Below are 17,008 nucleotides of genomic sequence, written 5' to 3'. Positions count from 1 at the left end.
CGTGCTTTTCTGCCACTTGGCTCTACTCTGTCTGTATGACCAAGGATTAAAAATAGGTTAAAATGTTGGGTGGGGGTATACCCGGCGATGCTCAGGGATCATTGCTGGAGGTTTCAGGAACATATGGCGTACCCAAGGACCGAACTTGGGTAGCCCACATGCCAGGCAAGCGCCCTACCTGCTGTATTACCACTCTGGCTTCAATAATTTTAAAGAGCCTTTTATGGCGGAATTGATAATGTGAGCATGAGTCTTATTCCTTTGCCCAAATCCTAGTCAATGACATCTAATTCTTGAATATGAAGGAAATTCGGAGGCGACGGGAGAAGGAGACAGACACACAAAACAAAACAAATGAAGTTGCAACACAAAATTTTATTTATTTGTGAAACTGGCACAGCACAAAACTAAATTCTAAAATACACCAGAGTTTCAAATATAGGAATTGGCTTGCAGGCCCGGAACACTGGCCGCTCAGTGGCGTGGCCTGCCACGTTCCCTTACCGCCATGTGAACCTGAGCCAGGTTAAGGTGCTTCTCACAAGGACTGAAGTGATTCACTTAACGGATGCAGTACAACCCCCCGGGGAAGGCCCCAACAAGTCACTTTCCATCAGAAAGGCAATAGGAGGCAGGCTCCGAATGATCCAGTACAAACCTGATCCAGTACAAACCGTCGGGTCATTAAGGCCCAAAAAAGATCCTTCTCATCAGAAACGGGGACAGCAGGCATGAACAGGGCGAAGGCTGAGCACGAACACACAGAAGGGGCGGGGAGGCACGAGTCATGCTACGCTGGGCGTGCAACAGAGCAGTTGGCACGGAAATCACTCGCTGGGGTGTGCGCATCACCAATCGTCACTCTCCGTATTGTGTCGGGTGCGTCTCATCAACTGTCACCAGTGGCTGGTTGGTGTGTGTAACCAATGTCACTGTCATTAGTCGGTGTGGTCAGTTGTCATCACTGTCGGTGTGACTTGTCAACACTAGTCAGGGCGCGCACGTGTCTTATCAGAACCATCACTATTAGCGTGTGTGTGGTCAGAACTGTCACCAGTCGATGTGTGTGATCGTTGTCATTGCTAGTCGGAGTGCACAAGTGTCTAATCAGAATCGTCACTGTCACTAGTCAGCATGTGTGTGATCAGAGCTGTCAGTAGTCGGGGTGCATGTGTCTAATCAGAATGGTCACTGTTACTAGTCAGCGTGAGTGATCAGAGCTGTCACCAGTGGGGCACGCTCATGTCTAATCAGAATCGTCACTGACGTCAGTAGATGATTCCTTTTCTTCATCACTTGCTTCACCATCTTCACCATCCTATGAAGTAAACAGTAATTCAGGGTTATGTTTTGGGGCCACAGTCAGTGGTACTTAGGTTGCTCCTGGCCCTGTGCTCAGGGGTCAGTCCTGGCAGGACCGGGTGAGCAGCACGCAAGCAAACACTCTCCCCGCTGCACAACCTCTCTGGCCCAGACAAATTTTCCTTTAAAGACTCAAAAGAATCTGCTGAGCCCTGCAAGCCCAGGAAGCCCTGCGTCAGTGCAGCCAGGCTCGGGTCGCCAACAGTACCAGGCCCCCCACCCGTGGCTACTCCCCGGACCATCATACTTACTATTTTGGCCTTCCTGGCCATGCCCACACTTACTCCTGGCTCTGGGTGAGAGCACTCCCGTTAATTCCTGGGCATATATGCGAGGCTGGGGAGTCAAACTGGGTCAACCGCGTAACGGCCAGGGGCCTTATCTATCTGGCTTTCATAATTCTTGTCCCCTCCCCCCTCCAGTTTTTCAGCCACACCCAGCAGTGTTATGGTTTTACTCTCAGCTCTGTGCTCAGAGATCACTCTTGGCTGGGCTCAGGGGACCCTATGTGGTGCCAGGGATTGAGCCTGGGTCAGCTACATGGAAGATAGCCTTACCTGCTATATTATCTCTCCAGCCCCATAATAACTACCACTTTTTTGGGGGGGGGGGGCGGCACAGGTGCCTGGTGCTCAGGGTTAACTTCTGAGGGCTCCCTGAGGACCATACAGGGTCCGAGGGATAGAACCCACATCAACTGTGTGCAGGACAAGTACCCTACCTGCTGTACTGTCTTTCTACCTGCTGTACTGTCTTTCTCCCTGCTGTACTGTCTTTCTGGCCCATTCATAAAGTATTTTAAAATTATTTTTAAAACCGCCTAAGGGTCTGGGGAGCACTGAGTGATGCTAGGGAATGAGCGTGCGGTGTGAAGGAGCACTCTTGGGATGAGTGCGCCAGGAAGGGGCCTCCCACAGCTCAGACATGCAGCCTCACCCCTTGGACGCCCAGTTCTTTTTCCCATTAGGCCCCATTATTATTATTATTACCAGAATTATTCCTGGTGATGTTAAAGGGACCGCCTATGGTGCTGGGGACAAGCTGACCCTTTTTATTCTCTGGCTGCCTACTTTTTAATTAGTTTATTTTCTGGTTTTAGGGCCACACCCAGCAACGGTCAGGGCTCACTCCTGGGTCTGGGCTCAAGGCAAGGGCCTCACCTGCTGTGCTCCCTGATGCCTGGCCTCCTATGCTCTTTTCAGTCCTCAAAGATTTTCATTCTGTGGTGAGATGTTGTGGGAGTGTGCGGGTGTTGGCGGGCAGCAGATTCCCCGTGCCTTCCACATGTGAGTGCTCACTGGCACTGAGCCCCACTTGAGGCCCCAGGCTTTCGTTTTCATATTTCTATTTTACGCATTCGAAACTGCTTAAGTGGTTTAACTCAATCTCCACACTCAAAAGTCCACCTTTATCGCCCTTCTGAAGTGATTTCTGGGGTCAGATAGTATTGGGGTCAAGGTCCCTGCCTTGCATGTGGCCGACCCCAATTTAATCTCTCTGCCACCTATGGTTTCCTAAGCACTGCCAGGTGTAGACCACCCACACTCCCCCCAAGAAGCCCCAAAAGACAAAAAAAGATTTGGGGCTGGAGTGACAGTATGAACAACGGGAACCGATGAACAACGGGAGGACAGTGACAGTGATTATTTAAGTTGGATTAAAAAAAATGTTCAGAGTGTATTATTTCTTGCACTCCACACGGTAAAAGTTGCGAGGTAAATTAAATAGGGGAGGGTGTTCGCCTTGCACGCGGCCAACCTGACTCAATCCCTGGCATTCCATATGGTTCCCCGAGCACTGCCAGGAGAAATTCCTGAGTGCTGAGCCAGGAGTAACCACTAAGCATTGTCGCTGTGACCAGTAAGCAGGCACACCAAAAAGGGAAAACAAACAAAAACCAAAAAATACCCAAAGGTTCTAGGAGCAGAGAGACAGCTGAAGGGGTCAAGGACAGCTCTGCTGCAGGAGGCCCAGGTATGAACCACCCAACAACAGAAAATGAGAAAAAGCTACCAAAATGGCTCCAGACGTTCACTGATAGAGGAGGCGGTATTTCAAAGAAATTCTCAACACTTCACTCTCCCGTATGCCACAACTTGAAATACTCAAGAGTGATTACAAGCTTGCATAGTGGTTTTTTCCCTGACCCCACAGAATTTATGAAAGCACAAAAGCTTTCTCTGAGGGAACAGAGATGAACAGCACGTTTTCTTACAAATATGTGCAGGGAACGTCTGCACCTGCCCACTCAGAATAATGAACAAGGAGCTGGAGAAAGAATCTCGAGGGCAGGGCGCTTGCTTTCACACCGATGGCCCGGGTTCCATCCCCAGCATCCCTGATGACCCTGCAAATCCCACTAGGATCCCTGAGCACAGCCAGGTGCAGCCCCGAACGGAAACGAACTGGACAGATACCTCTGCTGCTCTGCTCCCAGAAGCCTGGGGGGATGCGCCGTCCTCGCTCTCTGCTGAGCTCTCCTGGGAATTCTGGGACACGATCTCTTCACCCTACACGGGAGGAAGCAGACGAACAGTGAGCCGCGACAACTACACCTGGGGGGTCCGGGGAGGAAAGCTTGCTTAGGGCACGCCCAGGAGCCCCCTCGAACAGGGACCAGGGGCAGGCACACCCGCCTGTCTTTAGATGTTCTGGAATCCTAGTAGACTGTGTCAGGCCACATTCATCAGTGACGCTCTTGTTCACTGCTAGAAGATTCTAGAGGAGTTAGAGACACAGTGTATCCAGATTTGCGCCCCGGAACCCCCCATGGTCCCCTGAGCATGCCAGGAGCAGTTCCTGCGTGCAGAACCAGGAGTTACTCCTGAGCACTGCCAGGCGTGGCCCAGGCCCCGCCCCTGTCGGCCCCCAAACAAACTAAAGTGGCCAGGGTGACAGAACAGTAGGCTGGACGTCTGGCTTGAGCCAAGCCCTGAGCACTCATGGGTGTGGCCCCCAAACCAAACCAAAATTCTAAAGTCTCCCGGCTACCTTAAGACACATGCATACCAACACATCAGGGCCGCATGAAGCTTTAGTTTAAGAGCACTGAAGGGGCCTGGAAGCTCTGATCATAACAGCTTGGACAGCTCCAAGAATACAGATAAACTGGCCCCACTCAATTTTTTGCTGAATGGCTTTAGGATTTTTCTAAATTTAAACGTTCCTGTGAACACAGTGCCAATCTTGTCAATGTAAAGAAAAGCTTCTGAGATGCAACTATTTTCATATGTAAAAGGATTTGTAGGCATGAATGAGAAGGACCCAATTAATTATGCTTTTGGGATCATACTCGGTGATGCACAGGGGTTACTCCTGGCTCACGCACTCAGGAATTACTCTTGGTAGTACTTGGGAGACCATATGGGATGCTGGGAATTGAACCTGGGTCGGCCACAAGCAAGGCAAACGCCCTACCCACTCCCGCTATGCTATCACTCCAGCCCTGAAAAGGACCCATTTAAAGGATGTTAGTAACCCCAAGTTGTCTCAGTTGAGGAGAGTAGTGAGACTTCAATCCCGGCACCCCAGATGGCCCCAGCACCGCCAGGTGTTACTCCTGAGCACTGCCAGGTGCAGCCCCAGCCAACCAACCAAGCGATGCACTGGCTGCACCCGCTCACCTGCAAGTCCCGGTTTTTGAGGTTGCCCAGCCAGAAGGCCTCGCTGCAGCCGTTGAAGGCGAGCATGGCCTTCACCCTGCACACCAGCAGCTCCAGGGTCTTCTTGAGCAGCGGCACGTGCTTGGTGAGATTCGTGTCCTGGTGAATCTGCGCAAAAGCAACGCAGCCACTCACGGGTTACCTCGGTCCCAAACGGCCCCCCTCAAACTGAGCTGAAGCCACGCCAGCAAGGGCCAGGGCCAGGTGTCCCTGGACAACGGTGACGGGCAGTTCTTAAGGGCCAGTGCAGCTGTGCTATGGGGAGAAAGGCGGGCAGACAGAGCAGCACCCCTCTGTTCCTTTGAGAACCCCTTTTTTATTGGAGGGCGGGGCCATATTCAGTAGCGCTCAGGACTTAGTTCTGGTTCTTAACAGGTTCAGGGGACCCTTTAGGGTGCCTGGGATCAAATCCAGGGTTAGCTCAGTGCGAGGAAAACTCCCTCCTTGCTGTACCATCACTGTGACCCCGTTCTTCATAACCTGCACCGCCCCCCCACCAATCTACCTTCCACGGTCCTGGGTTTATCAGTACTCAGGAACACCCGTCTAGTGAGAAGGTGCTGAGAGTGCTGAGCAGATACCCAGCTGGCAGGGGGAGCCGAGAGTCCCGGTGCTGACTGACCGGCATCTTGGGGTAGGGCCAGGCAGTCACAGACGGGACGGAAGAACGTGCACTGCACTGACTGCCTAAGGCCCATCAGAAACAGACAGGCGATGTTCCAACAACACACAGTGTCCCCGGCAAGCAGAGAGGCGGACAGCTCTCACACGGCTGCCTTTAGAAGCATCTGGTGTCCGGTTCTCCCGGTAACGGAACTCAGCAGCATCTGACTTGCAGTCCAACCACCAACCCCAAAACCCAAACCGACAACCAGAAAATTCTTCTAGAGGAAATGCAGGTATAGAGTTAAGAGTCAAATTTTAGTTGTGAAAACTCTCTTCTAGGTGATTGAACAGTATTAATCAGCAACTACAAACTACAAAACCATTTTTTTGGGGGGGGTGGCATGGCGGGGGAAGGGGGCCTGGGCCATCTTCCAATGCTCAGCGGCTACTCCCACTCCGGGGTCGCTCCCACCGCACAGGGGACTGCGGACAGCCGAGGTGTCCCTCCCGCCAAGCAGGCACTCCAGCCCGAACACACTGTTCTAAATCAAGAGCCTCTGGATTGGCCAGGGACCCAGGCTGAAGAATGAAGCGTGGAAAGGAACTGCAGCCCTTGACCCCAACTGCTGCGCTGCAGGGAGCAGGAGGGGCGAGCCCGTCCACCCTTACCTTGGAGTGGCCGCACAGGTGATGCAGCAGCCTGGTGCTCTGCTGGAAGGTCTCCAACAGGCGCAGGACATCATCCTGCAAGCAACAGTCCATCAGCACCGGACGAAATAGTCTCATTTCATTTTCGATATAAGATACCAGGCAAGCAACGGCCCCCCAGTGGCTGGAGGTCGAGATTCTTCCAGCCTTTATCAGTAATCATCTGTACTTTACGCTCAGACAGGAGCACGGCACTGGCTATCCGAACAGATCAGAACTGGTTTTTTTTCCTTCTGTGTTTTGGGCCGAGCGGACAAGTGCTCAGGGCCTATTTCTGGCTTTGTGTTCAGAAGTGACCCCCGGCAGAGCTCAGGGCAGGTATTATGGTCCGTTGAGTAAGAATAAACATCTCAAGCAAAGTTTATGTCACAAATTTTTTTTTTCTTTTTGGGTCACACCCAGCGATGCTCAGGGGTTACTCCTGGCTCATGCACTCAGGAATTGCTCCTGGCGGTGCTCAGGGGACCATATGGGGTGCTGGGAATCGAACCTGTGTTGGTCATGTTGGCTGTGTGCAAGGCCCTACCCGCCGTGCTATTGCTCCATCCGCACAAATTAATTTTTTGAATGATTGAGGGGCTGGAGAGAGTACAGCAGGCAGGGCGTTTGATTTTAGAAACCGCCAGGAGTAACACCCCTGAGCATTGCCCAGCGCAGCACTCCCCCACCCCTCCCCAAACAAACCCAGAACATTTGGAGCGAAGAGAAACCGGACTCGGGCAAAGGAAAGGGACTCGGGCCCGGGAGTGCACCGGCACCACTGCGCGGGTCCAGCACAGAGGGGAGTGAGACGGATGCGGTGGGGTCAGCAGTGCAAGGCCTTACCCGGTGCTTCCGGAAGCTGAAGTCCAGGAGCGGCATGCACTGCTTCAGGAAGGCCTCCACAAACAGGCGACCGTACTGCAGGAAGAGAAGCGCGTGACTGCGGGCCCTGGCATGTCCCTGGGAGCCTCGCCCCGGTGGCAGCCCTGCCAGCCAGGTGCCTGGCTTTGCAGGTGTACGAACAGGTGAGGAGGGGGCCACAGGGCAATTCAGAAAGTGGGATCTGATGGGAAAGCTAAGCGGCCTGCCGAGTCCTGACAGGCAGACTTGCTGGGCTCAGAGACCCGTGGGCCAGCGCAGCCAACACAGGGAGGGTCTGGGCACTGGCCTTGGGCACCTCGAACAGCGCCCACTGCTCTGCACCAAGCACCTACCAGTACTGCTAGGTGCAGCCTCTAAAACAAGGACGGGAGAAAGAGGAAAAGGGAAGAAGAGAAGAGAGAAGAAAGCTGAAAGGGACGGAAGGGGGGAAGATGGAGGAACAGCACAATCCACTCCCAGGAGTAAAGACCAGGGCAGAGCTGCCGACTTTGTCAGCCAGGCTGATTATTCCCACGCGACTCCTCCACTCGGGCACCGACAGGTCCTCAGCCAGGCATCAGCAGCCAGGGAACCCCTGGCACGAGGGGCTCCTGCACAGACCCTCCTGGTTGGCTCGAACAGCTGAAGGGGCCCAAGGCCGCTTGCACACACCGTGAGCCCCCACCCTCTAACGGACAGTGGGGAGAATGACTGCTGTCCCCAAGCCAGCTGCCCTGAAGTCACCCTTCCTAGATTGAAGAGTTGGACCCAAAAGTTTGCAAACTCTACCAAGTTTGGCTTCTCTAGTCATCCACCCATGGGGAAATGTCTCGAGTCTGGAGACTGACAAGCCAGGCAGAGAGAGAGTCAGATTCGAGAGAGGGAAGGAGGAAGGGAGGGATCGCGAGAGAAACACGAACTCACCTTCAGAGAGACATGCAGGACAGGACGAGTGTCAAAGACCTAGAATCAGAAAAGACAAGAAACGAGAGCTGAGGTCGCACCTTCAACACCTGCGTCTGCCTGCTGTGCACAGCTCTGGAGAGCACGAGAATCCCAAGGCACGCAATGACGAACACAGCAGGATAAACCAATCACCGTAACTGAGGCTCGGAAGGGAAACAGACCCGGAAGCTGGCGCCAAGGGCTGGCGCTTGTGCTCCGCGTCTGAGCAGCTCTGCTGTAGACCCCAGGACCCCCGGCCCCCAACACCAGTAGGCGCAACACCCTCACCCAAACAAAGAGAAAAAGGGAGAAAAGAGCGAGCAATTGGTTCTATCTGGGGAGGCTGAGATGTTACTGCTAAGAACCTTGGTGGGAAGCCGTGAGTGGGTGGGGAGAGGCAGGAAGGAGAGGGAGGGCTGAAAGAAGAAACGAGGGTGCACTCAAATGAGGGACAGGGCGGGCAGGGCAGGCTGGGAGGAAGAGAAGACTCTGCACTGTGTGCAGGGCGAGGGGCTTGCCTGAGGAGGAGGGGCAGGCAGAGCATCGCCTGAGTCCACTTGGGAATCCAGGTCCAGGGCTACTCTGCGTTAGCTGGGTCAGTCTCTGGACATACCCCATTTTTGGGGGGGCACACCCAGCCGTGCTCAGGAGTAAAGGAGTGTACTGGGGCTCGAACCTGGGCTCCCACACTCACCTTGATCAGGTGGATGAGGATGCTGAAGTCGCGCACGGCCATGTGCCAGTAGAGAAGCTTCTCCACGTGAATCTGTCAACAGCAGCACACGGGCCCACTCAGGCACGGCTATGCTCTACATACCGGCCCTCGCTGCCCAGACCATCGGCTCTTGAAACGCACAGATTGGCCAGCATCTCCCCAAAGAAGTGTGGCAACCAGGCACCCACCTCCCCACCCCGAGAGAGACCTGTCTGGACCAGTTTGTGGGCCTCTGAGAACTTTCTAAGGGTCTGTTGGAGAGCACGGGGTGAGGTACTTGCCGTGCGCGCAGCCTACCAGACAGTGGCACTGGCCTAGCGACAGGGCCCCAAGCTGCTGGGTGCGCCCCCAAACCCTGAACTAAGGTAAGCGGGTTCTGCTCCCTGGGGCTCGAGGCCGCCATAGTCCATGCCCCCTCATCTCAAACAGGCACAGCAGAGCCGTTCCCCCAGGAGGACCAATCCAGGGGGAGGAAATGAAACTAGGGGTGCAGGCAACCCCAAGGGGCAGCTCGGGAGACCCAGGGCCGGTCTCTCCACAGCGTGGCAGGCCCACCTCATCCACGTCAGTTGCTTTGCCAGGCTGAAGGCGTCTCGCCGTCTTCTCTAGCTCGGCCATCATCACCCGGAAGAATATGACAAAGGTGCCCCTAGAGGAGAGAAAGGGACACACTGGGGGAAGCCAAGGGCAGGTCCCTGCCAATACTCTGGGCCACGGAGACCGGTGAAGGCAGCAGGAAACCCAAGCTTGCAATCCTGATTGGCTTGCCCTCCCCGATCGGAGAGGAGATGCCCTCAACGAGTCACGGAGGGACCCAGTAAAGTAGCAATGGGAAAGTGAGTTACACACGGCCAGGGCTGGGCAGGTGTTAACCACATCAGGAGCCAAACAGAGAGAAATCACACAAGCAAGCAGCGAGCGCTGGTCAGTCACCGCTCCCAGAGGCGGCAAACACCGGAAAGAGACCTCACACTGCAACGTCAGAGTGAAAAGAGGCTGGGGAGTGTCACATGCAGGTATGGCTCTAACACGGTCCTTGGTAAGGACTGTCACAGGAATCCCTGCGCACCGGAATGAGCTGAGACAGCCATTGCTTGGAAGCCGAACAGCCTTCCAAGGGAGAAGAGGGAGAAACTTGGGGGAGAGCCGGAGAGAAGCCTCTTACCTGGTCAAAGTGGGGAACGAGGGGGAGGCGGCATCTTTTGGCAGGTTCATGAGCTCGGGGACGGCGCCCCCCGCGATCTCCTCGATGGCCTTCAGGACGCCCTCTGTGTGCTGCAGGTAGGTGCTGGGGGACAGTGGGGGGGATATGAGCTCCCGCAATCACGGGACCGCGGACCCCTGCACGCAAACCATGTGCGCAGGGCACCGAGCTCTCCAACCTTGAAGGGGTACCTCCTCTCCCTCAGAGTCTTTCCTGGCATATTATCCAGTGCTAAGTCTTAGAAGAACTAGGAACACTCATTTTGAGTAAATTATGGACACCATTACTGCCACAAGGTGAAAACAGTGATGCTTCAGCCGGAAATAGGGTGAAATGCTTGAAGGTGATGCGCGTGGCAGGGGGTAAGACGGAGCCACTGGGTAACAGCAGGGAGACACAGCCACAAACGGGTCTCCCTCCTCTACGGATGGCGGAACCAGGAGCAGCCCCGGTCACACGGGACCCGGTCCCCCCGCCCCGGCCCCCGCCGAGCACCTCACCAGAACACGGTGTGCAGCTGCTCGTGCCACACGCGGCCCTTCTCCTTCTCGCTGCTCGGCCACGCACGACACAGGATCTGCCGGGCCATGGCGGCTGTGGAGACACAGAGCAGGTGACCTCAGCAGGAGAGCCGAGCTCACCCGGGCTTTACAGCGCCTAAAGGTGACCGTGGGCTAGGAGGATGGTCCTTTCGTTTTATCACGAAGTTCTGAGTTTTAGAATCTGGAAAACGCCACCGTGTGTCTGTTCCACCTGCCTCACCCTGTTCTCCAACAGCACGAACACGCGTGCTGGGGAGGGAATGGTGCTGGGCAGCCAGAGGGGCACGGCAGGGGGAGATGCCCGCCCTGGCCGAGAGGCCAAGAAGCAGCGGCCACCTCAGAGACAGAGCATGCCCCCAGGAAAGGCTCATTCCTCCCCTAGGCTGCCAAAGGGTAAACATAATCCGGGGTCCCAGTCTATGAGCTCTGAGAAAAGAAAGTTCAAGGTACGGAAGGGCCAGGTCTCCTCTTTTCTTCCTGGGCCATGCCTGGCTGTGCTCAGGAGGGGCTCGGGGAACACATGGGGTGCTGGCCCCTCCCCTCTGGACTCTGGCGCCAGCCCCGTGTTGTCTCTTTTCACTAGCGACCCTCCTGGGGGGCTCCAACGCCGCAAAGCACAGGAGCCGCACTCGGGCTCACACCTCACACGCGCTCAGTCCTGAGCACCCACCCGGCCCGGGCCAGCCCTCACCGATCCCTCTCCTCCCGTCTCCTTCACCTCAAGGTTTACTGCCCTGTTCCCCAATGTGTCAAATTACTGAAACGGAACAAGTAAGGGAGGCCGTCTCAACAGACGCCACCTGAGCCAGCAACGCCAGTCCGGCAGGAGCGGCCGTGGGCCGTCTGGAGACGTGGCCGCCGAGAGGTAAGTGGGGAGGTGCCCATGGGTCCCCAGGCCCCCGTGACCGACCCCACCCCCAAGAGGGGGACAGGAGCAGCAGAAAAAGCACCAATTTTCTCCTTGCTGGGAAGAGGCGCGATGGACTTCTCCAGGAGCGCCATGAGGAGCCTGAGGAGGACGAGCGCGCACTGGAAGTCGGGAAGGCTGGGGCTGAAGTTCTGCAAGTAACGGACGGTCTGGCTGCAAGGAGAAACACCCACAGACAAGGATCAGACAAGCCCGAACCCGCAAGACGCAAGAACCCACTAAATCAAATTCTAGTCTTGGCCATGGTTTATATGTGTAACACTATGAATCAATCTGTTACTTGCTCCTTAAGAACTTAGAAGACAAACTGGTAATATTTACATTCTGGATACACAGGCATAAACACTGTAAATATAAAAAACCCCAAAAAGCAGATCTTTTAGTAAACTATCAACACGTAGTTTTTATGTATTTTTCACAATCTTTTTCGTTTCTGGGCCACACCTGGCTGTGCTCAGGGAACCCTATGGAATGCAGGGGATCAAAGCTGGGTCGGCCACCTGCAAGATCAGCGCCCTCCCCACTGCACTATTGCTCTGGCCCCAATGATGGTTTTTCAGAGCATCAAAGCAATAAATGATTAAGAGTCACAATTTTTTTTTTTTTTTTGCTTTTTGGGTCACACCTGGCGATGCACAGGGGTTACTTCTGGCTCTGCACTCAGGAGTTACTCCTGGCAGTGCTCGGGGACCATATGGGATGCTGGGAATCGAACCCGGGTCAGCCGCGTGCAAGGCAAATGCTATCTCTCCAGCCCCAAGAGTCACGATTTTAAACTGGATTTAAAACTCAAATAAAACTCGAGTCAACTCCTGACTAATGGGAAGGTCCGACAGTGTTTTCTTTTTTTTGCTTTTTGGGTCACACCCGGTAATGCAATGCACAGGGGTTATTCCTGGCTCTGCACTCAGGAATCACCCCTGGCGATGCTCAGGGGAACATATGGGATGCTGGGAATCGAACCTGGGTCAGCCGTGTGCAAGGCAAACGCCCTACCCGCTGTACTATTGCTCCAGCCCCAGGTCCGACAGTATTTTCCCAGCGATCTGGTCCACACCCGGTGATCTCAAGGATCACTCCAGGTGGTGCTTAGGGACATATGGCATGCTGGAGATGGCCCCAGGGCTGGCTGCATGCAAGGCAAACGCTGTCCCTGTTGTAATATCTCTCTGGCCCCAAGGTCCAACAAATGTAATGGTACTGCCCCAAGTCAATTTTTTTGGGTTTGGGCCAACACCTAATGATGCTCCGTGGCTACTCCAGGCTGTATTCAGGGGGGCCCCCAGATGCAGAGGCGGTGATGGAACCAGGGCTGGAGAGATGCAAGGGGGCGTGGCCCCAGCACTGATCTAGCATGAAGTCCCGTCTGCAGCACCAACAGGCCCAGCAGCTGCAGAAGTGACCAGACAGCGCCACCCCCCATGCTCTGGCTGACTCCAAGCTGGGCTCCTCTCGCCCGAGAACAACCAAGGGCGAGGCATCTCCCCCAAATCTCTCCACAACTACTGCAAGACCCCCAAGTGGCTTCCAAGCAGTGGCCCGAAGCAGCCCTTTGTGGTGGCCCAACCCACCTGAGCAGCAGCTCCTGGGCCTGGTCAGGTCCTTGCGGATTGAAGCGGTTGCTGAAGCCCTCCAGGGAAAAATACAGTAACTGCAAATTTTCAGGTTGAGAAAATCCGTTCCTAAAGGGAAGTCAAGGAGAGATGGTAGATTAGCATAGTTTCAGGAAGGCTGCTTGGATAGCATCTGGGGATGCGGCCTCGAGTCTGCGCCATCTCTCAGGAAGTGCCGAGAAGAAAAAGAGCATCAAAGCACCGAAAGCACGCGAGTGCCGGCAGCAGACTGGGCAGCGCCGTGCACTGGAACATGGACTTGATGAGCCTACCCCCATGCCTTGTCATTTTTTTTCAAGGGAAAAAAATTTCAAAGGCTCTTTTTCATTCTCAACATTTAAGTTTATCTTCTCAAAACAATGTAAGACAGGAAGGGAATAACTGTTAACACACTGCTAAATTATGGTGTTTTACAGAGAACATAGCTCGTACCCAGGAGCGAAAGCATGGAACATGAGACTCTAATCAACTGTGTTCAGCCGTCACTGCCGGAGGCTTGAGGCCGACCGGGAGGCAGGATGGCGTTCACAGGACCTGGAAGTCAGTGGAGATGCTCCCTGAGAAAGTCCAGTCTTGATCCAAAGCTCAAGGTGAGGAAACAGAGGGATCCTGCCGCCCTCCTGGGAGAAGGAGGGAGAGTGAGTCAGACAGGGGCGGAGAAACCTCAGCAGAGCCAAGGCCACCAAGAGCAGTGGAGTCCACGACAAAAGGTCAAGGACGCTAGTTCGAATCTGCGTTTGGACTTTAGGGCTAGTGAGAGCGCACAGGAGGTGAGGTACTTGTCCTGCCTGAGGGGATGCGGATTTGATCTCCAGCTCTGCTTACAGTCCTCCAAGTACTGAGTACAAAGCCAGGAGTAGCCCCTGAGAACTGCTGATATAGCAGCCCTGGGTGCCCCAATGTCCCCCTAAGCCCTAACCCCTACCCCTATTAAAAAAAGGACTAAACTCAAGAAAATCCAGTGACAATCCGAAACCAAAGCTGGAACAAGCAGCGTGCTCTGCGGGAAGACGGCCGCCTTGTGAAGAAAGCGAGAGCGGGGAGGGGCGCCCACAACAGCAGAGGAAAGTTCTAGACAAATGCACCGGCCCGGCCACCAAGCATGCTAGAGCAGAGGCAGAGACGGAGCTCAGACGACTGAATCAATGATGGCGCCATCCCTAGCCGATCCGATGAAGGGATGCTGCCGAGAGCCACATAGTCTTGGAGATGAGGAGTTTGGAGAAAGCAAAGTCTCTTGGTCAGGAAAGAAATCTTAGTATAAACGGAAGCTTGCGTGAAACTATCAGGAAAGCTGTCTGAGGAGGAGGGGCTCCAGGCCCAGCTCCAAGGAACAAAACATGCACGAGGTGCCGAGAGGGCAAGACCAATGACGCAGAGAGCCTTTTTCTTCTCTCCTAGACCTCAGAGCGTTGCTGTCAGGCGCTCTTACTTCTCCCTCCCTTATATGCCCCCTACTCACCAAGAAAAGAACGCCAGCAAAACGTGCAGTAGCCGTAAGTAGCAGGCAGACATAATGTGGTACTCTGGGTCTCTGGTTTCTGGGCCATCGATGACACCACGGTTCTCAGCAGCTAAGCACTACGAGGAAAAAGGCTTTACAGCAGCTGCCGGAACAAATGCCCGGAACAAATTCACATGCAATGTTTCTCAGTCAAAAAAAAATAGATAAATAAAATCTTGGGGACCCCGTATGGTACCCTAAACCCACCAGGAGGGAATCACAGAGTGCAGAACTAGGAGGAATCCCTGTTGGGTTAGAGCCCAAACAAACACTTGGGGTGTGGAGGTGGTACAAAGGGCTGAGGCACAGACAGAGCATGCTGGGACCCCACGTGGCCCCTAACACCACCAGGGGTCTCCCCCACTTCCCAAAGGAAACCTCTCGTGGCTGGAGATGGGGCTGAGTGAAAGAGTGCTGGTTGGATGGGGGCCGCGGGACTGTGCAACACCCCTAACCCAACACCAGCATCAATCTCGCTCCCAGCAGCACCGCTGTCAACCCCGCCGCTCGCTCAGGGCTCTCTAAAGCTCCTGACCTGGAAATAGTTGTGGATATTCTCCAGATGGTTGCATAACGGGGTCAGCAGTTGGCCAACATTCCGAGCAATCTCCCGGGCAGATCTCTGGTGGAGATGCGAGAAGCCAACATTCCGCCTGCCTTTATTCTGTAAGAAACTCAAGAGTCAGCACAAAGAAATCCCAGTATACTCCTCTGAAACCTGGAAGCTTCTGAAAGAATCCGGTCACACCTACGTCACCAGGCACAAGCCACTGGAAGCAATCTGTTGCTTTTGGAAGAACTATACTCTGACACAGGGATGAGGAACCTGCTGCTTCAGCTTCAAATCAACCGTGGCCATTGCACTGTAAATAATTTCTGACTCAGTTAAGACAGAATCGCTGTAAAAACAAACTCGCAAAGTAAGAGACCAGGGCGAGAGTACAGACACTAGGGGGCTTGCCCGGTTTGTGACCGACCCAGAGTTTAATATCCAGCATCCCATATGATCCTTGAGCTCGCCAGGAGTGATTCCTGAGTGCAGAGCCAGGAGTAACCGAGCATTTCTCTTCCATCCCACAGAAGACTGGAACAATGGTACAGTGGGTAGGGCACCTGCTTTATATGCAGCCAATCTCCAGGTTCAATCCCCAACGCCACATATGTTCCTTTGAGCCCCACTAGGAGTGAACCCTGAGTGCAGAGCCAGGAGCAAGCCTGAGCAAAGCCAGGTGTGGCATGAAAAGAAAGTATGACAAACAAAAAAATCAAATCATAGAGATATATTTAAATGCTTCCAACTAAGATGCTCACAAGGAGCTGTTCGCATCTGATCGAAGCTTCCGTAAACACTGTGCACGCACAGACGCCATAGAGAAACACAGAATCCCGGCCTTTATCCAAACCCAAGCACGCCACTGAGATTCCGGCACAGACTGAGTGAGCAAGGCGGTTAACCTGGAACCCCAGCAACCATGAAATGCAGGAATGCCAAGGACGCGGAGATGGTGCCCGTTCTAGGTGGCTTTTTTGTTCCTGGTTCAAGGTTCCTTTCTAGAGCAGAAACGATCATCGTCTGACAATTGGGTTCCGAAGCATAACAGAAAGTGCCAGCTTGTTCCCTACCAGCCTCATTGTTTCCAAACACACCGAGCCATCTCGCACCGCTGCCGTACAAACCTTGAGGAAGGGGGCTCTCTTGTTGACAGAAGGGAGCAGCACGTTCTCCAGTTTCAGGGAGAGATCTTCCAGCAGCAGGAGCAACTCGGGGGGCTGAAGCTGTACAACTTCCGTCGCCTGTGGGAGGGAGGGAGGGAGGCAGGGAGGAAGGAAGGAAAGATTTTTCAATCATTTCCTAGCCCCGTTGGGGTGGGAGAGAGGCACGTTTCACATTTCATTCCAAAAGCATGAAGAATGTGAAAAGGAACAAGCACCGCAAGGTGTGGCCCCCTCCAGACGGCGGCTCGCTCACTCACCTCCGTCTGCATCTCAGAGTTCAGTATGGACTTGGTCACAAGCCCGCAATGCAGGATAGAGAAGACTTCAATGTCCAGCTCCCGGAAGAAGGTGCGATAATTTTGCAGCGACACCGATGCCTTCTCTTCCTTCTCTGTGCACCCCTGGGAGAGCGGAAGCGAGCGAGTGACGAAAGAGTATGTGATATTCCTCATTAACTCTTTCTGACGCTTCAGGAACCCGCCCTCTCCCTCCCAGTGAATTTTAGTCTGCTGTGGGCCAGCTCTACTGTAATCTCCTTTGGGTGTGTTTTTGGGGCCACCCCTGGCGGCAGAGGGCGGGGGTTGAGGTACTGTCCGTGGGCCATGTCAGACCAAAGGCAGGGCCCTCCCATGCCAAGTATGTGCTCTAGACTCGGAGCCG

The 17,008-nt window shown here is 54.3% G+C and overlaps 1 protein-coding gene across 3 annotated transcripts in view; it reads right to left on the bottom strand.

Moving 5' to 3' along the window:
* Positions 1–1,231: 1,231 nt before the first annotated feature.
* Positions 1,232–17,008, bottom strand: part of FANCD2 (FA complementation group D2) — a 60,926-nt gene continuing 45,149 nt past the window's right edge. For all 3 annotated transcript variants that reach the window (XM_056129756.1, XM_056129757.1, XM_056129758.1), the window contains 16 exons: positions 16,606–16,749; positions 16,310–16,426; positions 15,168–15,296; positions 14,591–14,709; positions 13,087–13,197; positions 11,538–11,668; positions 10,546–10,639; positions 10,007–10,129; positions 9,397–9,490; positions 8,821–8,892; positions 8,106–8,144; positions 7,164–7,238; positions 6,300–6,374; positions 4,986–5,132; positions 3,780–3,872; positions 1,232–1,318 (listed from right to left, as the gene is read on the bottom strand). In XM_056129756.1, coding sequence (XP_055985731.1) covers positions 1,247–1,318; positions 3,780–3,872; positions 4,986–5,132; positions 6,300–6,374; positions 7,164–7,238; positions 8,106–8,144; positions 8,821–8,892; positions 9,397–9,490; positions 10,007–10,129; positions 10,546–10,639; positions 11,538–11,668; positions 13,087–13,197; positions 14,591–14,709; positions 15,168–15,296; positions 16,310–16,426; positions 16,606–16,749 — 1,635 coding nt within the window. In that variant the 3' untranslated portion in view covers positions 1,232–1,246. The remainder of the gene's footprint in view (positions 1,319–3,779; positions 3,873–4,985; positions 5,133–6,299; positions 6,375–7,163; positions 7,239–8,105; positions 8,145–8,820; positions 8,893–9,396; positions 9,491–10,006; positions 10,130–10,545; positions 10,640–11,537; positions 11,669–13,086; positions 13,198–14,590; positions 14,710–15,167; positions 15,297–16,309; positions 16,427–16,605; positions 16,750–17,008) is intronic.

The sequence above is a fragment of the Sorex fumeus genome, unplaced genomic scaffold (genome assembly GCF_029834395.1).
Source record: "Sorex fumeus unplaced genomic scaffold, SorFum_2.1 ptg000072l, whole genome shotgun sequence".
Taxonomy (NCBI): Eukaryota; Metazoa; Chordata; class Mammalia; order Eulipotyphla; family Soricidae; genus Sorex; species Sorex fumeus.
This window is presented reverse-complemented; position numbering and strand designations above follow the sequence as displayed.